This window comes from Falco punctatus (assembly GCF_963210335.1).
Source record: "Falco punctatus genome assembly, chromosome: 18".
NCBI lineage: Eukaryota > Metazoa > Chordata > Aves > Falconiformes > Falconidae > Falco > Falco punctatus.
This window is the reverse complement of record NC_137598.1, coordinates 4,504,916-4,532,244: the sequence shown is the minus strand read 5'-3', so window position 1 is coordinate 4,532,244 and position 27,329 is coordinate 4,504,916. Positions and strand designations below refer to the sequence as shown.

At 47.6% G+C, this 27,329-nt stretch overlaps 2 protein-coding genes across 12 annotated transcripts in view; both read left to right on the top strand.

The window, feature by feature from the left end:
• Nucleotides 1-104: 104 nt before the first annotated feature.
• On the top strand, nucleotides 105-22,936 carry LARP4 (La ribonucleoprotein 4). Of its 9 annotated transcripts, none has more exons than XM_080368810.1 (17): nucleotides 105-264; nucleotides 2,432-2,531; nucleotides 5,885-6,029; nucleotides 7,535-7,693; nucleotides 8,017-8,092; nucleotides 8,618-8,754; nucleotides 9,519-9,622; nucleotides 10,658-10,768; nucleotides 11,152-11,205; nucleotides 11,836-12,045; nucleotides 12,537-12,640; nucleotides 16,301-16,534; nucleotides 17,308-17,356; nucleotides 17,559-17,717; nucleotides 18,309-18,430; nucleotides 18,684-18,855; nucleotides 19,048-22,936. In XM_080368810.1, the coding sequence occupies exons 4-17, from the start codon at nucleotides 7,579-7,581 to the stop codon at nucleotides 19,381-19,383; spliced, it is 1,983 nt and encodes a 660-aa protein (XP_080224936.1). In that variant the 5' UTR covers nucleotides 105-264; nucleotides 2,432-2,531; nucleotides 5,885-6,029; nucleotides 7,535-7,578; the 3' UTR covers nucleotides 19,384-22,936. The 9 variants fall into 9 exon arrangements, with proteins under 9 accessions (XP_080224936.1, XP_080224937.1, XP_080224935.1 ...); XM_080368811.1 differs by having other exon boundaries at nucleotides 5,882-6,029; nucleotides 18,687-18,855; XM_080368809.1 differs by having other exon boundaries at nucleotides 5,882-6,029.
• Nucleotides 22,937-24,597: 1,661 nt separating this feature from the next.
• Nucleotides 24,598-27,329, top strand: part of DIP2B (disco interacting protein 2 homolog B) — a 72,186-nt gene continuing 69,454 nt past the window's right edge. For all 3 annotated transcript variants that reach the window (XM_080368807.1, XM_080368805.1, XM_080368804.1), the window contains exon 1: nucleotides 24,598-24,852. In XM_080368807.1, the coding sequence (XP_080224933.1) occupies nucleotides 24,765-24,852 (88 nt within the window). In that variant the 5' untranslated portion in view covers nucleotides 24,598-24,764. The remainder of the gene's footprint in view (nucleotides 24,853-27,329) is intronic.

The window sequence follows — 27,329 nt, the reverse complement described above, 5'->3', positions numbered from 1 at the left end:
CGCTCTCCTCCGTTCTCCACCCCCCCCCCCCCGCAGGGAGTGGGCGGATCCGGCACCGCCTGTGCCCCGGAAGTGCTCGGCGTGCGCCGGAAGAGGCGGTGGCGGGAGGGAGGGGGCCGGGCCCTGGCGGCAGGAGCCGGAGGCGGAGCCCGAGTGTCCTTATCGCTGGCGCTGGCGCGGCCGCCGGCGGGCAGCGGGGAGCGCGGCGGGGATCGCGGGCCCGCCGGCCTGGGCGCGGGCGGCAGGATGCTGCTCTTCGTGGAGGTGAGGCGCGGCGCGCCGGCGCCGGGCCCGGGCCATGTGGCGGGGAGGCCGCGCACGCTGCTCCGCGCCGCCGGCCGCGCCGCGCCGGGGGGAGGGGACGGGGCTGACACAGCAAATCCGGGGGCGGCGGCCGCCAGCCCGGCGGGCGGGGGTGAGGGGGGGGCTCGGCGCTCTGGAAGGTTCCGCGGGTGCCGGGGCCCCCGCGTGGTAGGGGTGGAAGGCGGCGCGGTGACCTTCCGGGGGAGCCGCCGCACCGCGGCCTGCCGTGAAGGTTACGCGCGGCCCGGGCCCTGCGCGCCGGCCTCGCTCGGCGCCGGGATGGTGGGATTGGCGGGGCCTCCCGCCTCCGGAGGGGAACGGAGTGGCTCCGGCGGGCCGGGTCGGGCTCTCCCTGGCGCCCCATGGTAGTCCCCGGCCGCCCCGCGGGGCCACACTGCCGCTTTGCACTGGGCCCGGGCGCGCTGGCAGCGGCGGCGCGGCCCGTGCGTGGCGCCTGCCTTAATTAAACAGCCAGCGTTGATTGGGGTGGGGGGGGTAATTTCTGGCGGGGAAAGCTCGGCCGGTGGGGCGGCCTGGGCGCGCCGGGCCCGTGCAGGGGCCAGCAGCCCGGCTGCGAGCGCGGGCGGCCCGTCCCCGGGCGTGGAGGTCACCCGGGGGGGGGCGGACGGGCCGGTGTGTCCCTCCCCGCGCCACACGGGGCGGGGGAAGGGCGGTGGGCAGCGTGGCGGCCCGGGCCTGGGTCTGCGGGCCGGGCCGGTTCTTCACCTATTTACGGCGTTTCACCTGATTTTGTGAAGCCCTTTCAGCCTTTGCTGGGCAAAACGGGCAACTGCGCTGCTCCCTGAAACTCCACGATAAGTTTTGTCCAAAAAGCGTGCAAAGCAAACAGCTGCCGGGTTGGGTAAGGCACTACAGGGCTTATATATAAGATATAAATGGAGTTAAGATGTAAGCCAGGCAATTGCTAGTGGTGTATTCCCTTTGAACGTGGTGGCGGTCTTTTATGTGAATACCGATATATATTCTGTGGTTAAGCAGCTCTAAATAAAAAGGTTTGGGAAACTCCTTGTCTTTCTTAAAGTAACTGCCTCAGTTCTGAAAATGTTACTTGCACTGGGAGGAAAAAAGGATGTCCTGAACGTGGAATGACAGGTCTTCAGAATCTGGTTTTACAGTATTTAACTGGAAGAGGAACTGTCGAAGCTAATGGGAGCCGCAGCCTGGAGCTGCGAGCAGCCAACCTCATCCGAGGCTGAGCGCGGTGGAGAGGAGCAGAGCCCGTGAGACGGAGGTGGCCCCTCTGAGCAGCAGGCGTGCGAGGCAGGTTCTGGAACCCGCAGCGGTGCCATGGAGCAGTTGTGATGCAGATGGGGCTGGGGCTGCTCAGGGGGAGCTGAAGCAAATCAGCCGGGCAGTGTGCGCCTGGGCGTTCGGTGAATCCTTTTCCGGCACAAACCTGACTTTGATTGCTTTGTTTGATCTCCTTTCTCCTCCGCTGCTAGCGCTGTGAGTTAGTTACTCTGATCTTCGTTCAGGAAGAAGTATCAATGATGTTTAATTTTATGTTCCTGAGGATAAATTTGACTTCCTGAAGGTGCCTTTTCACTGCCAGGACAGGGAACTTGAGCTCTTCACCAGGTGCCCTGAAACGCTGTAGTCAGATGCATAGAAGCAGGCAGCAGCTTTTATCGCAGGATCTTTGGGTTTGCCTGAAAAATAAGGTGCAGAACAGGGTTGTGTTAGAAATTGTGAAGCTCTTGGGAGCATCAGCTGACTTGCTGTAGCTGTCAGTTATATTTTAGACTTAAGTGAAGCGTGCATGTGGCGATTGTGAGTTGATCCCTTCACAGTGTGCACGGTGGAATTCTGTTCTCATATCTTCTAGCTCAAAAAATTGGCTGCACTGAGGGAGTGGTGTAAGGCTTGGGCTGTTTTTTATGCATTAGTGTTTGGTGTGTTGTGTGCCTTGTTTTTCACTTGAAGCCAGGACTGGAATGCTGTTCACGCTCGATGATGAAGGTGCATTGGGAATATTATTAAATGCACTGTGAAAAATGTAATTGATAATGGCTTGCTGTGCCTGCTTTGGGTTTTGGTTGGTTGAGTATGTGTTCCTAGTCCAATATATTAGTAATTTATTGGGAAAATTGAAATCTGTGCGTTTCAGGTGGGTGAAGCGCTGCCCTAATTGCTGCCAGCGATGCTTCCTAGCTAGAAAACCAGGACTGTGTGAAGCGCTGAGTATTGCTGGCCCTCTTTTCTGGCAGGTGAGGCTTCCTGCTCCCCCATGGGTGACAACCCCCCCAGTTGTCCCTGTTCATGCAGAAGTGCTGGACACCATTGACACAGGTGAGGGACACCACGACTGTGGATTTGCTTTCCCCAGGGGTGAAAGAGGTGCCCCTACTGATGGGGTGCTCGTAGTGGCTAACTCGAAACACACACTGCGCTCAGTCTTGTAGCCGTTGAATGAACGTGTGTTTTGAGAATTACCTGGGCTGTTTGGAGTACTGAGCTGTTGTTACAGCCTGCAGTTAGTTCCAGAGGAGTTCTGCGTGCTGCTTTTGGTTTGACACCACCTTTCTCTCTTTTCTTTTTTTTTTTTTTTTTTCTTTTCCCTTTGGTTTGCTTCGCAGCCTGGGGATGCTTTGAGAAGGTGACGGGCAGCTACACCGGGCCAAGTCCAAGCCTGCTGCAGATTTGTGTTCCCTGCCTGTCATGTCCCCCGGCAGCACAAGGCTTCTCTTTGCAACTCCCATGGGTTTGCTGACCTTGGCACTTAAATTTCCACTTCTGGAAAATGTTTAGAATCTCACCTCACAAGTTCTGTTAAATTCTTTTCTAGATTTTTCATTTGGATTTTAGAGAGTTGGTCTGCTCTGGAAAATCTGTCATGTGCTCGGGGTTAAGATTTTGGTTGCAGGGTGGTTTGAATTAATATTAAAAGAGAGTGCTTTAACAGGAACTCGGAGTACTTCCATTTTTGGTGGCTTAATTGAATCTGTTAAATGTAATTTAGACTCTTAAAATAAGGAAAATTTCTTTGCCATCCTTTTGGAATGAGATAGATGCTTCGATGGTCCGTTTTGAGGAATCGCTGGAGGAGAATCTTTGATCCACTTTGGCCAAAAGTCATCTAAACTAGAGGGGAGCTGTGCTGAGGAGGACAGCTTTGTCAGCTTGTGGATAGCAGCGAGTGTTCCTAACCTTTGTAACTCTGTAAAGCTTTAACCTGATCATGAAAGTTCCTGATAGCAGCTGGGAGGGTTGTTCTGCAGCCAATCGAATGGGCTCAGTATTTGTTAGCCTCAGTTAAATAAGCAAGAATTGATATTTTGGCCCTCTCTTCAGAAGAGCTGCTTGCCAGAATGGAGTGGTGCTGCTCCTGGAGTGCAGCAGACTGTATTTTCAGAAAGCTTATGTAAATTAGGGACTTTTTATCCTCTCGAAGTCCACGGTGTCTTGTTATTAAGATGCGTGACATAAGGGACGGGCCTTGCAGAACTGCGGTACATGGCATTAAGTGTCTCTAGAACAAGGGGGAAGTAGCCCACGCTGTGTTTCAGGTGTGTATTTCAGCCATTACAATTATTAAGTCCATTCATTGCTTTATCAGTCTGAATCTTCTGTAGTTCCTTAGCGCCTTTCACTTGGACCTGTGGTTTCTGAACTTGGCGTTACCACACATGTCTTTCGGTCTTGGCTAAAGCGTGTGATGTCGTCTGTCATACTCAGAGTTGCTTTTTACTTCTGATCAGCTCCAGCAGTGTAAAACTCCCTAGAGTCTTTCAATTTCATTTTGTTGTATTTGTTCCTTCCAGTTGCTTTCAGCTCGAGCTAAATGCTAACCTCAAAGATGTCAGGTAGTGAGGCAGTGTTTATTTTTATAAAATAATGAATCATCTCCTAGATGTGTCTTGTCTTTTTTTTGCTTTGATGAAAAGTAAATTCCAGGCAATGGGATCTGCTGGTTTTCAGTTCTCCAGCAGGTGCCCGTGCTGACAGGTATGCTGCGTCACAGGAGTGACCAGCAGTAAGTTCTGAACTGCATTGACGGAATACACGGGTGCAACAGCTTCACGGGTTTTTCTTCTAGGGTGTTTTTTTTTGAGAGCAGCTACTCAGAAAACAAAGAAGGGAAATGCACGTGGCCTTCCACATGGAACTATTTCTAGTTCTTTCTGTTTACAGCTATATTCTTCTGCTAAGGGTAATGAAAGGGGGAAAACTCCATTGCTGTGTGGATTAAATTGGTTGTGTGTGTGTGATTTTGAATCTCAAAGAGGGCCTTGCAAAACCAGCGATTTTTGTTTTGCCTCCTCTTGTGATTGTCTTGCTCCTCTGGTTTTTGGAGGCTTTTTATTACTGAATTTGGGCTTGTCCTTGTAGCAAATAGCTTTGGCACTAGGTGTGACCTTGGCAGAGGAATTATCTCTAAAGCTACGCAACTGCTTCCTTATCCTTTTGCTTTATGTTTGAGGCCTGGTAGTATGTCACTCCTTAATTTCAGAATCCAGGAGGCTGGCCTCTGAAATATCAGACTTCCCTATTTGTGAGATACGAGGTAGGATTAATGGCTTTTGCCTTTTACAATCATGCACGTGGCGTGAGTAAAGTGGCCTGTCGTTAAATGTCTGAAGAAACCGGTTTGGAGGAAACTATTAGTTGCTTGTAGCGTGCTAGGAATTCTTGTGAGGAGAATTGCCTGCATGGAAGAAGTTTGATTTATCGTGATAGAGCAAAAGCCATGACAGTGCTTATCCTCTGTGCTGCTGCTGGCTTCTGGGACTCCTTGCCCAAATGCCTTTGAGCTCATGAGCAGCTCTCAGGAAGGGACCTTGGAGGGCACCGTCTTCCGCTGTCGGAATAAACGTTTATCCACGTCAGGTTCCAGATGGGAATCCAGCAGTTTCTCTTGTCTGTCTCATTGTTCACCCTCTCACTCTAACGATGGTCCTTGTTGCCCAGTCTCGAAGAGAGATGATCCTGTTCCCCTCTCCCAACAGGCTGTGATGGTGTGTATGTTTATCTTGGCACTTCAAAAACTTTTAATCTCCTTGCTTACAAATTTAAGGGAATTATTAGTGTACATTGATGCGGATAAGATGTAGGTAAGGTTGTGGGGAACTCAGGTAGTACTCTGGTAAGTTCACGAGGGATCCTGGCATAGCACAGATGTCACTAATTCAGTAAGTCATTAGTTTCTTCTCCTTGACATATGTTTTTTCTACCTTCCTTTCTAGGAAGGGGTCTGGAGGAGGGAAAATTTCCCTTTCTGGTGAAAGGGGACTGGAGCATTATGACAGTCGAGTCTTTAAAAGCTTATGAGTTACCAGAGTCCTTGACGGCTAGCCGCTTCCTCTGCTGATGTTGTCGGATGTCAATAAAGAGAGGTTGAAGGCAACACTTCTAATGGAGGTAGAAATGAAATACTTGGAAAATACCAAGGATTTTCCTGTTTTGATTAATGAAAAATCAAATAGGCGCTTAATAGCTGGTTAGACACTTGAGATGTGGAACTCTATAGAAAATCACTAAATTCACCTGTATTGTCTGGCTTGACTTGTAAAGCATCTTTGGGTCGTTTTTCCCAACAGAAGTGTTTTGGTCTCTTCAGCAGGTAACATCGAAAGGTGCTGGCTTAAACCCTAACGCCAAGGTGTGGCAAGAAGTACCCCAAGGGAGCAGTGAGGCTGTGCCACCAACAAATGGCGCAGAGCACACGTGGCAAGAAACAGCGGCTGCACAAGGGACTCACACTGAGGGTGAGATGTCGCGGGTCCGTGTTCGGGCACTGGCCGTGATACATCCCCTGCCACGGGGCGCTGGGCGTTCTCTGCGGAGAGTTCAGCAGTGAGAAGCAACCTCTTGCTGTTGTCCTTGAGGTTGTGAGTGCTGAGGTAACAACAAGTGTGAAATAAACGTGAGAAAACACTATAGACAGTTTGTAGATGTTATAAGTCTGACCAGCGAGCTTTGGTTTAGGGATTCAAGGTGTCCGGAGCTGCGCTGGCACGGAGTACTTCAGCAGGTAACGGGATCCAAGGGGCCCGGTGATGACTGAGTAACGCGCTAAGAGGGAAACAAGATGCTAAATGTGTAGAAATGGATTTGTGACTTGTTCACCGTTGCTGCACTTTAGTATACACTTGACCCTGTGAACGGGAAGATAAGATCTGAGGGCCACCTGCGATCCCGGTAGGTCACTGAGGTGCTGCTGAGAGCGGTTAGGCCGTAGCGTTTGTACTGGGTGGGGGGTAGAAACTGCAACACATCTATGGTTAACCTCTGCCGGTTTAGTCTGTATTCCCTTGCGGCCCCCCTTTCTGATCCTTACCGCATGGTCCTGTCATCCAGAATTAAACACTCAAATGGTTGAACTCTTCTGATTTGGTTTAGATGCGATGTGAAGCCGATTGTGTAGCTGAGGTTACGAGTTTCTGGAAAGTCAGCAGAAGTGAAGAGAGTGTACTGAGTTTGTGCACTGGATGACAGAAGCTCGTTTGTCTCTTCATTTCAAAATGAAGCCATCGTGGCAGTGTTACGCTGCTGGAAAATTGAAGGCAGTTTTTCCAAATACAGTGGTTTTGCTTTTAACCATTTTTAATGTAATAGTATCTAATGGACAGTATCCCTTCTCAACGTTTGTTTTTAGTGGATTCATCAGTAGTGTGGCAAAGATCTAGCCATCTGCTGAGGCAGTTGATTTTTTTAGAATGATCTCCTTCGCCTGACTGGATTCAACCAAAATGGCACTTGTTTCTATCTCAGGCAGCTGTGGTGAAGACTAAGCTGAGGTGTCCTGCAGAAGAGATCGGCCAATTTCCGTGTCATTCTGTTGCGTTTTATAAAAACCACTAAATGCTCCTGAGTCCCTGATGTAAATAAGGGTGGTGCAGTGCATTGATGTAAGCTGTTTTAGTGCTTTGTCTTTAGGAACCCCATTTAAATATTTCAAATTCCAGGTGGAAGGCCTGTTTTTTAGAACCTCTGTCACTTTAAAGGGATCTTACGATTTTCTGATCCTATTATTTACTTACCCTGGAGCCCCCAGCGCAAACCAGAGGATCTTTGTGAAGTGGGAGAGGTAGAAAGTGCCATCCAATACAAAGTAGACACTGAAAGTCTAAAAAACATAGGCTAAGTCTAGATGCTTTCAGTTACGGTGTTCTTGAGTGTTTGTTTTAACGTTGGTAGCCAAAATTTTTCAAATGGAAAATACTCCGAAGCTTATAGTAGGTTTTCTATTGATGATGCATTTTTTTGGCAGGTAACATAGAGATTTCAGAGGATAGCTGCAAGCAGTATGAAGTGATGTATTCCCCATCCTGTGAAGCCACAAGAAATGGCACGGGAGTTGATGAAGCATCTGCAAATGGAATTGTCCTGGCAACCGAAGATCTTGGATACCAAATCTATGAAGTGTCTGGTGAGTGTGCAAGCTAGAATACCCTTGTCAGTATCTGTAACCCTCTAGAGTCTGCTGCAGTTACGTTGTGACTGAGTAGGAGCTTTGAAATGTTCCAAAAATATTGAAGAAGATCCCAACCAGCTGTAGCACTTGGCCAAATAGGTGAAAACTGGGGGATCTGTGGCATTTTGAGGACGTGTGGTGTGATGGTCTGTAAGCATGCCTCAGATGAGCTTGCCCTCTTGGTCTTACTCAGGAGTCATTCTTTTCTTGTACGAGACACGTTCTTTTGTGTTCTCAGTGTGAAACTGAGATCTGACGGTGAATGTGGTAACTTTTAGGTGAAGGCAGCTCCGCTGTGTCCACAGAAGATATTAGAGAGTGTTTGAAAAAACAACTTGAATTCTGCTTCTCACGGTAAGTACAGTTAACTTTGTATAAAACCTTTGTTAAAATTGTTGACAAATTCCCCCCTTTTTTTTGGCTTGTTATGTGCTGTCATCTTCATAAGAATTGGATGCCATATGAAACGAGATTCGCTAAAATGCAGTAGAAGCCCTGTGGTGCCTTTCAGCTGTTCCGGTCCTGCACGTGCATCCGTGTCCTTTAATGAGGATTTGAGTGTGACTTCTGTGCTTCACAGTCGGAAAATGTAGAGATAATTTAGCTGTGTGTTACCAGAAGAGGATTCTTTCACAAGATCCTTTTTGCAGCCTAGCCTGCAGAGCACCGTAACTATCGGGAAGATTTTTAATTAACTGATTTGGCTTTGTGTTGATCTGCTGGGATTTTTTCCAGGAGGGAAAATCTGCGTATCTTTTGGCTAGAGTTAGCTGCGAATGGTATTGGCGAATATTTAAACCTGCAGTTATTCTATTGTTTTGAGGCTTCTGTAAGTAAAGTTCAGGATTTTTATAAAACGGCGAACTCCTGTCTTTTTAGTGAGAATCTTTCCAAGGATCTCTACTTGATGTCTCAAATGGATAGTGATCAGTTTGTTCCGATATGGACAATTGCCAACATGGAAGGTATTAAGAAGCTGACAACAGATATGGACCTTATTCTGGAAGTTTTGAGATGTAAGTCTGGCTGTCGGGTGTCCGTAGAACAAAGAATCTTTCCTTGCTTTAGAGAAATGTGTTGGTCTCTGAGCTGGTTATGGCGTATTGTTCTGGTCAGCGGTGACGAGAGCCTCGTTCCGCAGAGGTACTTGAATAAGTGGCTGTTCCAGGCTCCTGAATTCTCATCGTGCTTTATAATAAATGCCTAAATCTGCCTCAGTAAGCGGCTGCTCTAAGATACTGCTAGCAGTGCAAGTCTTTTTCTGGGAATAAACTACTTCTGATTCAGTGCAGAAGTTTACTGGAAATGATAAAATTAGAAATGGCTTAGTAAATAAAGTTAGCTAGAATTCTTCTGACATGTCCTGTGCTGATTCTGCGCTTGGCTTGTTGCGGAAGCAGTTGTAAGTGAACTTCTTACATCTTTATTCTGACTTGATTTCCCTACTCTTACCTGAACTTTTCCCGTTAGGGCTCCCTCTAGGAATGCTTTTATATCCTCGGGCTTGAATTTGAGCTGGGAGTGAACTGAATTAGGGACTGAGCTTTTTAGATACCTGAGCTGTAGATAGAGGCAGCATCAAAGAGCTAAAATACACCGAAGATCTAGCAGACCTTAGCTGATCAAATGGTTATTTGCTCAGAATTTGAGTAATCGGGTTTCTTAAGCAGTCTGTCGTAGTTCTTTGTGGTGCGTTCAATAATTGGGGAGTCTTACTGCTGAGGTGTTTTGCAGTGTGCAGTGTCCAATATTAAGCCAACTTTTGTCTTTTTAATTTTAGCTTCTCCTATGGTACAAGTGGATGAGAGAGGGGAGAAAGTAAGACCAAACCACAAACGATGTATTATCATTCTCCGTGAGATCCCTGAAACAACACCTATAGAGGTAAATGAGTAGAAAAGAAAGGTGGAAAAGCCTGTTGATTTTTTTGGAGGGTGTCTTCAACAGTGCTTCAGGCAGCAGCAGGAAGTGTTGCTTAAAAGGTCAGCTGGTATTTAATCTGATTAAACACAGATATTTTTCTCATAAACCATGTAAGTAATTTTTTCTGCCTGGATGTATTGTCAAAAAAGCTGAGGCAGAAATTTGCTGTTGTTGTTCGATCCCATTGTTCACTAATATATTAAAATACTCTTAAGTAAACTTTTTTTCCACCGAAAATTAAGCTAGCTAGGCTTTTCTGGAAGGACGTTTGAACTGGTTTCTTTTCAGATCCAAAAATAAACCAGTCCAGGGCATAGCTTGGAATTCAGGCTGAATTTTTGTCACAGCAGTAACTTTACTTGAAGTCAGACGGTTGTTTTGGCAGCAAGAAATGTTACTAAACATTTCTCATTCATTGTGACCCCATGTGAGCTGAGCTCATTATGTTCCGAGGAGGGAGGATAATAAAATTCCTACTGATATTTGGCTAACAGAATGATTTAGTTCTTTGTTTTTTAAAGTTGTAACACAGGGTGTTTGTCTGCTAGCATTTTTAATTAGTTCTTTTAATGCAAACGCTGAACAGCTGCTTTTCCCTCTTTAAAATCTGATTATTACAAAGCTGTCAGGTTGCCTTGATTTAGAAACATTTGTTAGAATCATTCTTGTCTAGATGACTCTCCTGATCTAAAGGCACATTTCTGCTACCTTTTCATACAGAAATACTTCCAGTTCTGTACTGATTGTGATTTTCTTACCAGATGGGCCTGCTGGTTTTTATTTGGGGAGCTCACTAGGCTGGACTGGTATTCTTGCGTTCACAAACAAGTAGAGAATAATTAAGTGTGTGACAGACCTGTCAGGGGAACAAAAGAACATCCCTGGTGGAGGGAAAATTGCAGCTGAGGGGCTGGAGAGTAAACTTTTGTTGGTTTAGTGTTCAATTTACAGCTCAGAGCTGATGCCCTTAATCACCTGGCTTCTTCTCTCCCCTAGGAGGTTAAGGCTCTCTTTAAAAATGAAAACTGCCCCAAAGTGATAAGCTGTGAGTTTGCTCACAACAACAACTGGTACGTTACATTCCAGTCAGATACAGATGCGCAACAGGTAAGGCTGCCTTCAACTGGTAATGACATCTCAGTTTTCTTCCTAATGCTTCCCCTGCTTGAGAGGGTTGCCCACGTGCTTCCTGTAGCTAAAAGAAATGTTTATTTCCTTATCCCCCTTTTGTTATTTTAAGAGGTTAGTGGCAAATTCTGGTTTATAGAGGAAAAAGTGGAGGGATTGTCGGGTTAGAATTCCCTTGTCTGCCTCTTGCCTCAGTACTCACCAGCCATAACTGACATGGGGTATGTCCTGAATTCGAAGTGTTAATGAATGTAGCTGGGCTAACAGGGAAGCAGATGGCTAGACACTCGTGTTACGTCATGTAATATCCTTCGAGAAGTATAATTATGATCAAGATATTCTCATGTTTTTTGTATCTGCAGGCGTTTAAATACTTAAGGGAAGAAGTGAAAACCTTTCAGGGCAAGCCAGTAATGGTAAGGCTGCTTTATAGGCTTCTGTTTGATTGATAGTGTGCATTTAAGGGGGGGGAGGGGGGAACTAAGGAATTAGCAGTGGGATAGTTCCTACCACTTGTTCTGGGGGCTGGTAACTTGAATGAGGTCATGAGTAGCTTCGAAAAATTACAGTTCAGTGGCTGCTGGTTATTCACAGAGCTGCTTCCCACGAGGGGTGAAATACATTCCTGTTTCGTCTTCCCTTCTCCACTTTCCCCGGAATCTGGGTCTGCAGAACTCAGGAGAGGGACTCTCGCCATCATGAGTCTCTAGGTTGAGTTAGCTGCTCTACAAACGGGGCTGCAGCAAGGCCTTTGTACTGAGAGGAGCTGCCAAAACCAGAGCCTGGGCGGTCGCTGCTATAGGAGGCAGCGTTTATCTTCAGCTTGACAGATTCTCTCGCTAAAGCGGCGTGTGATGTCCTCCCTGTTTAGCACGCTGTTAGAAAATGATCTGTATTGATTTTTATCAGAGCTTTTATTTCTCTGCAGTCATCAACTTCCTCCTTCACGTCCCTTCTGTTACAATTTCGCTAGGCAAGAAAGATTGTGTGCTCTGCTTCTCCGTTTCTCCCGACTAATGGCTGTGATGCGATGTGCTTTCTTGCAGGCAAGGATAAAAGCCATCAACACCTTTTTTGCTAAGAATGGTTACCGGGTAGTGGATTCCAGTGTCTATACTCAGCCAGTTCAAACACAAGCACAGTTTGCCTCGCCACTCTTTATGCAGCCTGTATATAGTCCTCAGCAGTACTCTATTTACAGCATCGTGCCTCAGACGTGGTCTCCCAATCCTGCACCTTACTTTGAAACACCACTGGTGAGTAACAGCTGATGGAAGCGAGAGGAGCTAGCCCAAAACAGCAGGAGTCATTTGGTTAACAAATCAGCGGGGTTAAGCCACAGCAGTGGGCTTTTCAGCTGTAGAATGTGCAGGTTGACTAGTCAGATCCCTCTGTTTTATAATAGTTCCTGTTATATCGTGGACCTGATCAAGCAAGGCTATCGGAGAGGCTGCGTGTCGCACCATGGGCTGCCATTTATTTCAAGAAATGTGAAATTCCATTGTCCAGTGGCTAGTGTTACTGGAACAGCTTTGTAGCTCTTCCAGGAGGACCCTGATGCTCGAGGAGACGTGCAGACTGTTAACCTGGTGGGGTTTTCGCTTTAGTAGTAAGCTCACAACATACTAGGTAACGGCGGCCCGGTGTAAAAGTACAGACTAGATGAATAACTGCTGAAGCTGATCTCATAAAACTGCAAACGTTTTTCTTTTTAGTTCAGCCATTGAGACTGTTCTGTCTGTTGCAGGCCCCCTTTCCTAACGGTGGATTTGTGAATGGCTTTAATACACCAGGATCATATAAAACAAATGCTGCTTCTTTGAGTATAGGTCGCCCATTCCATAGAAATCGGTAAGATAGCTCTGTCAGTTGTTTGCTCTCGGAGAACTTACAGTATTGAGATCCTGAAGTGTTCCTTGCACTTGTAGAATGCAGTGCCTTCTGCTGGGACTAGGGTACTTGTTTTGTTTTATCAAATATGTATGACGTTTTTCAACTTGATTTATAAAATAAAATTAAAATCAAGGTGGCAGCTCAAGATCCTAAAAGAATGGACATATGTGCTGGAGAGAGCAAAGGTAACTCCTTTAAAAGCCTCAGAGGAATTTCTGCAGACAAATAAATAACTTCCTCTTAAGGTAATACTTCTAATTGTGTTTGTTATACACAGATTATAAACTCCTGCAGCACAAACGTAAGCTTTTCCTGTTGTGTGATTAGCCTTGCAGAGAGCCATTCAGTTTATGCAGCTGAGAAGTCGCATGCCCAGACTGCTGGATGTTAAAACTGCTGGATGCTGAGTCTGTTACTATAATTTATTTGGTTTATCCCCATCTTTCCTGATAACTGTAAAGGACTCGGCTCAGATCTAAACACTGGGGAGAAGGAAACAGCTTTGTATTCACTGGAACAGCGCTCTGTAAATACAAAGGAGCAGTAATCTGTTTGTGTGGGTGGAAATTGTTTTATTTGCAAGTTCTTTCACTGTATTCAGCATGCAAGCTGGTAGCAGGGGAATTACTTTTTATATTGTTTGAGAAGTCAGTTGACAACTGCCTGTACCGTAAGTGGTTCTGTGATGCAGTTAAGGGTTGTGGCTGTTGGCAGAAGGTGAACTTCAGAATTCGGGCTGCAGTGACTCAGCAGAGTCTTCACACAGGCTGTGCAACTGGTAGGACAACTTGACTTGGAAGACGGGGCAGCTGGTGGAGTTACAGCTGCTCAGCCCCTGACCAAGATCTTAGAAAAAAAATTTTCCCCTTAAATTGTGCCTAAACTTAAACCCTGTAACACTCGCATGTATGCAGATCCTCCCAAAAGTACGAATGCTGAAGCTGGACAAGAATTGTGCGTACCCAAACATTAACATGTTGAAATGCCTGCACGTTCACTACTGCCTTGTAGATCACATCTGTATAATCCTTAAGCTTTTAGAAGTTTTCTGGTTAAGACTTCTGTTTGTAAAATCTTCAGCCGCTGTGAAGTTATAGCTTTAGGGTCATGCGTACAGGTTCTGCTGGTCTGTCTTGGTTGTCTTATCTTTCCTGCCAATCTTGCTCAGCCTTTGTGCTAATACAAAGCTCTGTTTTTGTGGTAATAAATCTTCATTTTGTGGCAGCAGACATTAGTTACGCTTGGGCAGGATTTCTTTGCCTGCTAAGGTGACAGCTCAGGCATCGCCTGGAAGGTTTGGCCCAGTGATGATCAAGTATCGCGCTAAGAGAGAACAGGTCCAACAGTCGATTGTCTGGGCAGTCTGCACTTCATGCTTTTCCTTCTTTTTGCACTCTCATCTCATCTCTCTCTCCCTCTCTCTGCTTTTTTTCTTCCTTATCTTTCCTTGTCTTTTCTGCTTTGCTCTTCTGCCCAGGCAAGATTGTGGCCTTCTCAGTGATGGGTAAGATTATGAGATCTGAGGGCTGAATTTATGACTTAAGTCTTCCATTTTAAGAACATTGAACAAAAAGGAAGAATTCAGTTAGCGTCCCTCCTCCTCCTTCTCCCTGTGGTCTTTGCCGATGGAAAACTTAACCTTACTGGGGCCTCCAAACTGGTTCTTAGTGCTTCTGGAAGCTGTGAGGTATGCATTAATCTTGGTTGAGCATATCTTCTCCTGAACTGCAGGAGAGCTCGTTTGGAGCGGTTCGTCCAGCTGCTGCTTTTGGGTTTCTGTGCTGGCTACAGAAGTGAATTTGTTCTGTCGTACAGGCAGTTAAGAGTTAAATATTTGATTTTTCTCTGTAGCTAAACATTTGTTTAAGCCCCTCATATTTATTTTGCCCTGATTTGTTGCAACATCCTTGTGGGAAAGGAAGATTGAGTCTTTGTAACAGAGAATCCTGGCTGCTAATGTTGATTAAATTGATTTTTTTCTATCCAGCCATCTAAACAGTAACTTAAAATGTCTTGGGTAAAGCAGATTAATTTGACCACTGGAAACTAGGCTCTTAAAAGGTGATTTTTGTTCTGCTTACATATGAAATGCTGCACAACTTCCAGCTGTTAGTAGCGAGGCTGTGGAGAAACCTGCCAGATAGCGGTGGAGTTGATTTTTAAAATACCACAGGATCAACGGCTGAGCAGAGAGAGGAGCCACATCACTTGCTGCTGCTCTGATTTAGTGCTGACAAATGATAATTTATCATGCGTTGAATTATTTGATTTTGCTTTTTCTTCCTCCCAGTTTAAATTCTCTGGCCAAGTGGGAGGCAACAAGTTTATTGGTGGAAGCTGGAAGGAAACTACCTCTTTGTTAGGTAGTCTGGGGTCTGTGGCATCCACAATGTGCCTTTCCCTGTTTTCTTAGCTTAGGGAAGCCCAAAGCTGCGTGAGTGACGGTCTGTTGGAAGAAAGGACCCTTCTCCAGGCCGCTCCTTGGTGACTCTCTAAGAGATCCTGCAGCCCCATTAACTTCTCCTCCCGGCTAGGGATCGTACTTTGGCTGGCAGTGGGAGAATTTCTTCTGATTGCATGGAATGTTATAATGAAATTGTTTAAAAACAATAAGCATGCAAAATCCTCATTCTGCCCTTAAATCATGAGATGTGGAGCGGTGACCAAAGGAGAATTTAAGAGTTTAAGGTCCTTGCCTTCTTGCTTGCCAAAACTGGTTGGTGCTGTGTGGAAAAGACAGCGAGGTGCAGGAGTGGAATATAGTCTTAAGGCACGTGAATGCTGCTCCAGAAAACTGTTCTGTTGTGGTGGCAGGTCAGGGTTTTTCTGGGTAATTCGGTGTTTTAAGACCCTGAGCCTTACCTTGCCGAGGCACTGCGTGTGCACAGCTGCGCCTTTTCAGAGGAAATACAGCTTTAAGGCTGGATAATCGATAACTGGGTAAAGTGTCTGGGGTATTGTAAACTGCAGAATCAGTGTTGTGGGTGTTTGGTAACAGGAGCAGGGAGGTGAAGATCCTGGCTTTTGAAGCACCGGGGGAGGTGGCCTCCCAGCTACCCCAGCCTTATTTCCCCTCTTCTCTTCAGCCTGTTCTGCCCCTGGCTTCTTCTTTCAGTTCAGTTTTTTCACTTGTGGCCAGCTCAGGTTGTGCCTCAGGCTTGGCTTACTTCTCCAGACGACTTTCCGGTACCCCGTGCCTGTGCTGCAGGCCCAGGGAAATAGAAGAATCCCTCTGGATTCTTCTGCCACCCTTAGGTTTGGGGTTTGTTTGGGGTTGTTTTTTTTGGGGGGGGAGTGGTGGTGTTTCTGGTTGAGGGTTGTTTTTTTCTTTTTTGTCCCTGTGGTATCTATTGGGCAGTGATCTCAATGTTTTCTTCAAGTGGCAACACTTGACGGGAGAGGAGGTTGCAAGAAAACTTTAATAAAAGGAATAGATGGAGGTAAGGAGGAACGGCGTCATTGGTCTTGACAAATGTAGGAAACAACTTCTCTGGTGGAGTCCCAGTGCTTGCTGCCCTCCTCCTTCCTCGTCAGCTATGAATGAACTGTAGTTGGTGGTAGTTTTGGGTCCTGTTCTTGAAACTCTGGGTTACACAGCTGCCGCTCTGTGTCCTGCAGCGTGAAGCCTCACTTCCGATCATCGAACAGCTCGGAACACACTGCGGAGGGTCCAGCTGCCGTCAGTACCATGCCCGTGGGGGATGGCCCACTGAACAGAACCAACTCAAGGAATTTTGTTATGGAGCGCCATAACAGTACGTTAACCGGGCACCAAGAGCAAGGATATTCCCAGAAGGATTCTCCAACCGCACAGATGGAGCAGAACGGCGATTATGGCATTGGCAGGGGCAGGTAAAGAGCTGTAACACATCGGTGCAGTTGGGTCATGGTGCCGGAGGTTTAAAGGGCTTGCATGAGCCAAGGATCCCCACCGTTGGCACAACTGGTATTTCTGTAAAGGCTGACCAGGAGAAAACTTGACGTTGAAATAAACCAGGCATGATAAATACCTCACTGGGAGCACAAAAGCTTCCTGCTTGACCGTATGGCTATTAGTCATTCTGACAAATGCCTCGCCCTAAGATCATGAGGTGTCTTTATTTCAGAATAACTGCCTGGTTTGTTCCTGGAATTAAAACAGTTGAAGTAAAGTTAGTATTTGTATTGCTGTAAATAATAAGTAGATCCTTAGCTGGGGAATTCGATGCTCCTAAATGTTGTAAGATCAACTGGTTTTATCTTTCATCTGTTAATTCAGGGTTTAGACACTTAAATAAACAAGACAGATAATGTGAGAAATCAGGTGATTAAGTTTATTACTATAAAACTATAGGATACTATTCTATAATATTACAGTCTAATTGTCACTGTGCTTGTCCAGATACAGTACTCAAGGGTCCCTCCTTCACGGGGAGAGAAAAGAGAAATTGTTTTCCCGTATTGGCTCTGTTCCAAGAGCGTAAGAGCTTTGACCCCTCCTGAAGATGGAGAACATCCCAGAACTGTATCTTGAGAAGCATCGGCAGGCTGCCGTAAATCCCCGGCCACAGGCTCCCCTTTGTGCAGATGAGTGCGCCCTTCAGCTAGATGAATGCACTTACTGACTTTTATTTTTGCCTTTAAAGGAGGAATGTTTTCAGAGGTCGGAGGAGACGAGAAGATGACCGGGTTTCAGTAAGTTCCGCTTCCCTTGCTGCAAGGTTTTTGCACAAAGTGCGATGTGTTGACTGTGTGTTTGTGGAAGGAACGACACAGTCCTTGAATTCTCAGGTTGCACTCTGGATTGTCAGTGTTCCTGGGAAATTTCTCTGACACTCGCTCAGTGCTTTCAGTGCTGGGTGTTACAGCTTTATTAACGGCTGTCTCCCTTCTCTAGAGACCTCAGTCTTCAGCAGAAACAAAGACTCAGACACCAAAGTTTGACTTGCTAGCATCAAATTTCCCACCTTTACCTGGCAGCACAGCAAAAATACCGGGAGAGCCTGTGCTGGAGAGCAGGATGTCCGATATCGTTAAAGGAGTCTGCAAAGAAAAGGTACCTGCGCGTGTCTCCGGGATGCTCGCAGCTGTGCGCGTCTGCTGTGTCTCCCTCCTCCCCTGCTTAGAGTTGCCTTATGTTAGAGCTGCACGTGAGAATGCTTTAAACCCAAACATCCTACTGTGTTTATTATATATATAATACTGTAATAGTGCAGTTTCTGTCTTTTTGGTCTTGGATTTCCTTGGCTTTTTGCAGGTATTTAGCTGAAGTTCTGTAATTACGCTGTTTTAAGCTCGGTTGTGTTTTGGAATAAAGCAGGCAGATGAGGAGTGTTGGAGTAGGATCGGTTTGGTGAGGTGTAGGCAGGGGCTGCTTCCAGGTGAATCTCTTCTTTGAGCCAGTGGGCTAAGCACTGATTGTCTGGGTGATGCGGCCTTACTTCTCGTTTTATCTGCCATTTGTGTTGCCCGTATAAGGGGTGATTGGTTTAGAGGTGGTGCTCCAAAAGAAGTAAAATTCCCATCATTGAGACTTGAGCAGCCTTTGGAAATACCCTGCTTCTCAGATGCCTCCAGCTGGCACACTGAGGAGCGGTTTAAGCCCATCTGCCATCTTTCCATGTTTTGCAACTTCATTTCTGTACAGGAAAGCAAAGATCTGCTGCCCAGCTGCCCAGCTCCTGCTCAGGAAGAACCGACGCACAGCACCGTCCAGCAGCCGGTGACAAGCGTGAGTTCCCCGAGTCAGACCGAAGCTGTGGCATTAAGGTACGCGCATTACTTGAGTTGGGAGCGTTAAAATTTGTTTGTTCTGGCAAAGACTCCAGCTGGTGTCCGGCAGGGTGGCGGTAATGCTTGTTGTTCCTTCAGTAGGTGGCTTCTCTGGAGGCCACTAGATGGAAATAACAAATTGTGGTGGTAGTGGCTGCAAAAGGCGCAGTTGTGACTTCAAAGAAAAATACTTTCTCAAACATGTATTTCTGTGTTAGTAGGTTTTAATGTGAAATGGCTTTTGCTTTAGCAGCACGGTTCAGCCGGACAGCAAACCAGAAGAAGTGTCGGCTCAGAAAGACGTTACAAGCCACACGTCCCCGCCGCTGGCTGTCTCTCCCGTCAGTGCTGCGAAGCCACCGAGGACAAATGCCACTTCACCTTCGGCTAATGCCAGCGCAGCTCCTGCTTTGTCGACGCAGGTAAGGCCCAGAGCAGCAGGGTGTGGGTGGGGAACGGTGGGAGCTTTTGCTTGGATGTGCCGATGTAGCATCGGGGACCTTGTGCAGTTCGCCACGGCTGCGGTGTGATAGCTGCTGTGTCCGGAATGGTCTGGAAGAGCGGAGCGTGGTGGTTCCAGTGTGTAAATCCTGCTCTTTCCCTTGGTCCCAAAGGAGCCACGCAAACTAAGTTACGCTGAAGTTTGCCAGAAGCCCCCAAAAGAGCCTCCTCCCGTTGCTGTTCAGCCTCTCAGGGAACATCGCACCAACATCGTTCCCCCTGCCAAAACCGAAGACAACGGTACAGCCGAGAAGGCTCCGGAGAAGGCTCATGACAAGGGTGAAGGTCGCATGAAGGATTATTCTGGGTTCCGAGGCAACGGGCCTCCCAGGGGAGCTGCTGGGAAAATCAGGGAACAGAGGCGCCAATTTGGACGCAGATCATCGCCTCAGGGAGCACCTCGACGTATCGGCAAGGAGCAGTACGTGCCACCCCGGTCACCAAAGTAACACTTATCCAGCCAATTATTCTCTATTTAATTTGAGCTGTGGACTAATAAGCGGCAAAGGAGACTGAGAAAGAAGTATTCGTGAAGGGGAATACTGAACTGGAGCGTGGCTTGTGTGGAGAAGTTGTGGAGGGTCCCAAAATTCATCTCTAAAAGTGATTTCACAAATGCTGGAGGATTCCAATCAATATAAATATAGAGATTATAATTTTTGTATTTTTGTTTTTAATTTGCAGAGGGTTTCCTGCTTGAAATCAGTTTTGGGGTTGTGAAACTAGTGTTTTGACAAAGTGAAAGAATATGAATTGACAAATTAACCTGTCCCTCAGTGTAGGAGGAAAAGGATAAGAGAATATTATTTTTGAAAAATGAGCGTTTCTGTAAAATTAGAACTTTTTTTAACCTATTTAACATTTGGCTTGTCGGATGATGTGTCTGCCATTGATGGCCTTGCATTGCAGCACGCGTCTGCAGCCGAGGTGCTTGGTCGGTGTGAGTGGAAATGAGTGCAGCCAGATACTGTTGTCATGACTAGTCACTGATGATAAAAACTGAATGTACTACTGTAGTAAACTTTGTGTTTCCAGCTTGTAGTCTCTTGACCTTACTAATAATTCATTCAGCAAGCTTTTCAAACTGTTGATTTTTACAGGATACTCGATTGTAGATCAGAGCACGTGGATGGCAGAAATTGTCTTCTGGGCGCAGTTGGAAGGAGGCAGAAGGGAGCACGTCAGAATTTTTAATTTGCCCTTTTTCCTCGCCTCCTTTTGAGGGCAACTTCTTAGGTTGCAGGGGGTTTTGTTTGTGTTTTTTTTTTTTTCCCCCCACGCTTGTTACTTTCTCTTAATCTTTATTACAGACTTTTTGTGCGTTTCTCTTGGTATGTTTTCCTGAGGCAGGCCCAGTATAGGATCGATGCATGGCTACACAGTACTTGATATTAGCTTCACAAGTGAAGAGCCTGGAATTCCAGACGTGGAATTCTGCCTTGCAGGTGGGAACTGGGGGCACAGAATTTGGCGTGCCCCGCCAGGGTTAGACCTACATCTGTATACTGACCTTTGCGTTCTGGAGTAGGATATGGGATGTTGTATGCTAGAAATCAGGGTTTATTTATACTGGGAACCTGTTGTTTACAGCTGATGTCGTAGCAACTGACTTTTTTTTCACCGTTTAAAGAGGAATGAAAGGTGAAGAGTTAAACAAAACCCCTCATGTGCAGAGAAGCTACTTGAAAAGTAGCGTCTTGCCTAGCTGTATGCTGACTAAACTCACAACACTATCGTGTAGTAAGTGGTTAAGTTTAAAGGTGATTACAGTAATGGCTGAAATAGGAAAATTCAGTGCTTTAATCTGCCAAAATCAGCATGCCAGGGTTCAAAGTTCTGTATAAAGTCTTAGGGAAAAGTAGCTTCCAGCGGTTAAGAATCACACCTTTTTTTTTTTTCTTTGTTTTCCTTTTTTTTTTTTTTTTTAGTGAATAGCAAGTGTACAAATTTAAAGTCGTAAGTTGTGAACACTGGAAAACTCAATTGTGATATATACCGTAAACATCTTAGTAATATATGCTAGTGTTGCCATTAGAATGAATGTAAGTGGCAGTTTAAAATAACTGTGAAAATTTTCATCTTCTGATTTCTTAGCCAGATAACCCTTGGCGACTTCGTACTCAGTAGGCATTCTCTATCAACTGCTTTGATAACACTCATATCTATTTTTATAAATATATATATAAAGCCAGAGTTGTCATTTCTCTAACTTATTATTCAGCTTGGCAATTGCTTTGATTTGATTCATAACACAATATAATGTATTTATGCAGTTAACTGTTCATTTCTACGCATGTTATATGTATACATATATCTATATATAAAAAAAAACAACCAAAATCATTATTCACTTTTAAACTACCTGTACTGGGTTTGGGAGGTTTGTTTTTTTTTTAATTTAGTAAAAAAAAAATCGTTGATCACATCTACAGTTTAGGGATGCTTACAGAACCCTTCTCCATTTATTTCAACAATGCTACATTTGTTGGAATGATAGAGAAGTTTAAATATTTCAAAAGTTCTGATACGCAATTAATTCAAAGTTAATTTTAAAGGCTAGAAACAATTACTTGCAGGCAAACTGGAAAAAAACCCGAATCTGTAGGATAGCCGCGGATATTTTTAGAATAGATGTGCGCTGTTATGGCAGAGCTGAGTATGCGTCGGGCTGCCGACCGCGGCCGTCGCTGTTCGGAGGAAGGATGGACCAGGGAAGGGGCTTGCGCGGGGGTCGGTCTCTGGCCTCGTATCCACGCAGGCATCTGCGTTCTGCGCAGCACGTGGGGTCACTTTGTAGTGCTGAAAAAGTACCCACGTTTTTAACAGTTGTGAACGTCTTCATTTATTAGACGTGAAAAACAAACCAACTGCAAGTGCCATCTTTTCTTGGAAGGTGATTGGGAAAACTTGATGGTGGAAAGGATGCTGCGCGTGTCCGGGCTGTGCGTCTTCCAGCAGCAGATGATGGCTCTTGTACAGTGTATGCAAATAAGTCTGTAAACCTGTTGGCTTTTTCCAGCATATTCAAATTTCTGTCAGATTAGGGTGCTCATAATTATTTATTTAATACCTGCGTGCAAGAATTTAGCGTTTCCCTTCTCCCCACTCCCCCACTGCCATTTATAACCGTGGGTTTTGGGGTTGTGTTTTTTTTTCTTTCTGTTTTTTTTTTTTTTTGGGGGGGGGGGAAATAACCAAGTAAATATAAAGGCTGTGAAAACCATAGTGTTGTGTGCAAGTTCTCCTGCAGTACTCGTATTGCATGGCAAACATTTAGCGTAGGCGGACTAGCTGCTATGTTCTCATCCCCGTAACGGACTCAGACAGGCTGCGGTGTCTCTACTCACTGCGTTGGCCCGTTCTGGTGGAAACAGCGGGGAGGAAACTGGGACAAAGCGATCGTTCGGGAGCCGGCCTCAGTGCTGGTGCAGCTCATTGATTTCCTTCGAGCTGTACCATTTTGTCAGCAGAGGTGAAGCTGTCCCTTGTTCAACGGCAACGTTCGGGGTGCACTTGAAGTGACAAATAATTCTCCGTGGTTCCTTCTTGTTAGCTGACCACGCGGTGTAAAGACAAATTTTCCTACTCTGCTGATGCTAAATACCAGAAGGTGTAAATCACACGTAACTTTCAGTTTTATGAACTGTGACTTGTTTTCAGAGTTGTTTGACTTTCGTTTGCTACAGAAGTATACTTCCCCAGTTAAGTTCTTTTCCAAATTACTGTGCATGGAAAAGATTGGGCCACTCTCTCGTACTTCTGCTGGGGAGTGAAAAGAGAAGTAATTATTTGCATGTGATAGTAAAATTAAAAGTGCAAAAAGTTTTTTCTTTTGATTTCTAAAATTTAGTTTTATAGTATCTTACATTCCTGCTATCTTTGGTTTTTGTGTTTTTGTTTGGTTTGTTGTTTTTTTTTTTAAGTTAGCCTGGCACAGTATGATGGTGCAGTTCTAGCAGTAGGTTTAAAAAAAAAAAAAAAGTAAAAAAATAATAAAAATAACCCGCTCTATTAACCAGAGGAGAAAGATGATACTGTGGCAGATCAGTAGCAAATAAGTGACTTAATCGATGCTTTACTGTAGTTAAATAGCTATGGCCTTACTACTTTGTCAATATCAGCTTAATTGTCTTGAAAATGTCCGCTATTTTTACTGTTACCCAAGTGAATGTTCACCTGGGGTAAAATATCTGGTATGTACAGATGATATTTTAAATTTGTAAAATGCGCCATTGTATTACAGACGATGCAACAGAAATGCACTTCGGGGGGAAATTGCTTCTGATAAGTTTTTTTGTAAATCCTTGATTACTACAGATATGCAATAGACTTTTTGTTTCTAATTTTGATATTTCCTTCTGAAACGTAAGATTGTTGCCATTAATCTGAATGATTTATCATGCTCTTCTTTGTGTATATATTACATATAGTCTGAGCTTCCTTTAGGATGGTACATAATTTTGGTTTGTTGTAGTATTTTAGTTGGCTCTTCTCTTAAGTGCCTTTAGCATAGGCACTATAAGAGGTTAATAGAGTCTGTTTTTAATGTACAGTTGGGAGGACTTGAAACAGAGTTAAAGCAACTTATTTCTGAAAAAAAATCCATCTGCAAACTAACCTGTAACAACTTTAAAATTTTATATTTAAGAACCAGAGGTTTATTTTTATGGAGCTTCAGTTATGGATACAGTTTCCAAAAAAAAAAATAATAAAAAAATGCAACTTCAAATGTAAAACAGACTGTGCATAAAGGGTTTTTGTTCTAATTTTTATAGAATACAAAATATTCAGATAATATATTGAGCTCAAGTTACTACAGACATCTTGTTCCTCCCGGATGAATCCAGCTTCCCCTTGGCATTTACGATCTCTTCTTCAAAGTGGTAGGGCTTCAGTGAAAGGAGAAAAAAAAGAAAAAAAAAAAAAAAAAAAAGCGACTTACCTGGCTTCTATACTTTTGTCTGTTCTGGTATATTCCTGTTGTCAAAACTGTCCAAAACAAAATTTGTGTAAAGTAGGTTCATGCTTTAAATGTTAAAATGATAATACATGTATTTGTATTTGTTTTTGACATTGCCAAGGTGCTATGGGAAATTGAAATAACAGTTAGAAAAATAAAGCTGATTTAAAAGAAAACAAAAAAAAAACACCAAAAAACCAAAAACAACAACAACAAAAAAACCCACAACCCCCCAGGTGTCACTTGCCTGTGTTGCGGTCTGGGGGCCTGAGGGGCGGGGGGGGGGAGGGGTGGCGGTGTCCCCCCGTGAGGGGACATGAGGGGACAGGGGAGGGGGCGGGTCCCCCCGTGAGGGGACACACAGGAGGTGGCGGTGTCCCTCAGGGTGTCAGGACAGGGAAAGTGGCGGTCCCCCCGTCAGGGGACGCGCGGGAAGCGGTGCTTCCCCCCCTGAGGGGACACGGGCGGCGGTGGCCTCGGGCCCCCGTGAGGGGACAGGCGGGAAGCGGCTGACCCCCCCTGAGGGGACAGGGGACGCGGCGGGCCCCGCTGAGGGGAGCCCCGGCGGCCCGCGGTGCCCCGGGTCGCGCTGCGGGACCGGGCCCCCCCGGGACGGGCGGTGCGAGGCGAGCGGCGGGGCCGGGCCGCGGGGGGGCGCGCGGCGGCGGGAGGCCGGGCCGGGCCGGGCGAGGCGGGCGCGCCGCCCCGTCACGTGACGACGGCGCTGGGGCTCAGCATGGCGGAGGTGGCGGCCGCTCCCGCCGTGCCCGCGATCCGGAGCCCCCGGCGCTGAGCCGGAGCCGCGCCGACCCGGCGGCCGGACCTGCCTTTTCCCCACCCCCCCCTTCCCCCTCCTTCCCTCCGCCCGCCATGGCCGAGCTGGCGGCCGCGGGCGTCTCCTCGCTGCCCCGCGAGGTCCGTGAGCAGCTGGCTGAGCTGGAGCTGGAGCTCTCCGAAGGTGAGGAGCGCCGGGCCGCGCCGGGAGCCCGCCCGCCTGCCCTGCCCTGCCCCCGGGGCGCCGGCCCGGCCGCCGCGGCCTCCTCCCGCGGCCCGGGCGGGGGGAGCCTCCGGGGGGGGAGGGGGGAGCGGGGCTGACGTGGGTCTGTGGGAGAGGAGGCCCGCGGCTGGGAGGGGGGGTGTCCCTGCGAGGGGGCCGGGGGCTTGTCTGCGTGTGTGGGGGCTCCCAGAGGCTCCCTGCGAGGGGGCCGGGGGCCTGTCGGTGTGTGGGGGGCTCCCAGAGGCTCTGTGCGAGGGGGCTGGGGGCTTGTCCGGGGGAGGGGAGTTTCACAGGCTCCGTGTAAGGGGGCTGGGAGCCTGTTTGGGAGGGTGGGCTTCCAGAGGCTCCCTGCGAGGGGGCCAGGGGCTTGTCTGTGTGGGGGGGCTTCCAGAGGCTCTGTGCGAGGGGGCCGGGGGCCTGTCTCCGGGGGGCTGGGGGGTCCCAGAGGCTCCGTGTGAGGGGTCCGGGAGCCTGGGGGGGGGGGGGGGGGGGGGAGTTCCAGAGGCTCCGTGCGAGGGGGCTGGGTTGGGGGGGGGGCTCCCAGAGGCTCCGTGTGAGGGGGCCGGGGCCCTGTCGGTGTGTGTGGATCTTCCAGAGGCTCCCTGTGAGGGGGCTGGGGGCCTGGCTGGGGGGGCTGGGGGGCTCCCAGAGGCTCCGTGTGAGGGGGTCGGGGGCCTGTCTGTCTGTGTGTGGCTTCTAGAGGCTCGTGAGAGGGGCCTGGGGGTGTGTGGGGGGCTCCCAGAGGCTCCCTGCGAGGGGTCCGGGGGCCTGTCGGTGTGTGTGGGGGCTCCCAGAGGCTCCCTGCGAGGGGTCTGGGGGCCTGTCGGTGGGGGGAGGGGCTCCCACAGGCTCCCTGCGAGGGGTCCGGGGGCCTGTCGGTGGGGGGGGGGCTCCCACAGGCTCCCTGCGAGGGGTCTGGGGGCCTGTCGGTGTGTGGGGGGGCTCCCAGAGGCTCCCTGCGAGGGGTCCGGGGGCCTGTCGGTGTGTGTGGGGGCTCCCAGAGGCTCCCTGCGAGGGGTCTGGGGGCCTGTCGGTGTGTGGGGGGGCTCCCACAGGCTCCCTGCGAGGGGTCTGGGGGCTTGTCGGGGGGGGAGGGGGTGGCTTCCAGAGGCTCTGTGTGAGGGGGCCGGGGGCTCCCTGTGAGGTGTCTGGGGGCCTGTCGGGGTGGGGTGGGGGGGCTCCCACAGGCTCCGTGTGCGGGGACCAGGGATGAGGGGGAGTGAATGTGTGTGGGGTGGGCCGGGGGATGGAGGGGCTCAGCCCGTGGGGAGGGGCTGTGGCTGGGGGGGAGCCCCCTGCCAGACCCGGGGGGACCCTCGGCTGGCCAGGGGCGATGAGCCCCCTCGGAAGGGCTTTTCTTGTGGCCTGTTTTCTGTCGTTCCTGAGCTGGGGATGCGGAGTGGGAGGGAGGGAGAGGCTCTGGGGACAGCCAGGGGTCCTGGGCGGGGGGGAGGCGAGGGGCTTTGGGTGCAGAATGAAGCCAAACCCGGTGTTCTTTCCACTTTGTGAGTTAAGTTCTTTTGCACAGCCATAACCGGGACAGAGCATGCGCTTTTTTCTGTTTCCTTTTTTTGCATGGGTATGTCTTTGTTTCCTAGTGCTTAAAACGCTGCTCTCCATATAGCTTTGTTGCAAAGTTCCCTGGTGAAGCCGGAGGGCGAGGGATGAATCTGAGGCAGAGGGTGAAGGTTGCAGAGCAGGTAGCTCCGTTTTGCATCTCTTTATAAATTCATCCAGGCAGCTTGGTGCCATCAGCAGGGGCTTCTCGGGAGGGCTTCCTGCAGGGCTGCAATAATTCTCTCCGGATTCAAACTTTGGAAAAAAAAATCAAGTTGGGGTAACATCTTTCGTTACTCGCTTTGTCCCAGAACGCGCAGTGTCTAGAGGAAACCTGCTCCTTGTTTTGCAGCTTAGAATTCTTGCGCTGAGCTGGGCGCTGGCACCCTCCGCTGCCCGCATGGGTGTAGGATGCCAGAGGAAGAGCCCCTGGTAGTGCTTTCTTAACGCAAATTATTTGTCATTAAACTTCGAATGTTAGCTGTTTGGGGTTTTTCTTGTCAGGTGTTTTTCAGATATCCTTTCTGTAAACATTTAACTAAAGTAGATAATGCTATCAGGTATTTGGGTTTGGGTACTCCACGATAACGAAGAATCGAAGAACGTTCTCTTGTTTTGCTAAAAATGTAACGTGAAAGGATTTTTTTTTGTTTGTTTGTTTGTTTTTTTAAGATGTTACTGTGGCTGAAAGCCCACTATAGTTTGACCCTGTAATATATGGCGCTGCAAACTTTAAATCCTTTTGCTAGAATGGCTGGCTGTGACATCATTCTAATTTTTAGTAGGCTTCTCAAATAGCTTAAACTTCAGTGTGGTGAAGTTTTCTGTGTTATATAAGTAATTCTCTGACTATTAAATCCACTGCCCCTTTGTGGATTCCG

Bases quoted from the DNA above. Each gene is read 5' to 3' on its own strand.
- LARP4 (XM_080368812.1), top strand. From the start codon at position 5,632: ATGTTGTCGGATGTCAATAAAGAGAGGTTGAAGGCAACACTTCTAATG. The intron at 5,683-5,881 runs GTAGAAATGAAA...TGGTCTCTTCAG, and splicing joins AGGCAACACTTCTAATGGAG to CAGGTAACATCGAAAGGTGC. The intron at 6,030-7,534 runs GTGAGATGTCGC...TTTTTTTGGCAG, and splicing joins ACAAGGGACTCACACTGAGG to GTAACATAGAGATTTCAGAG.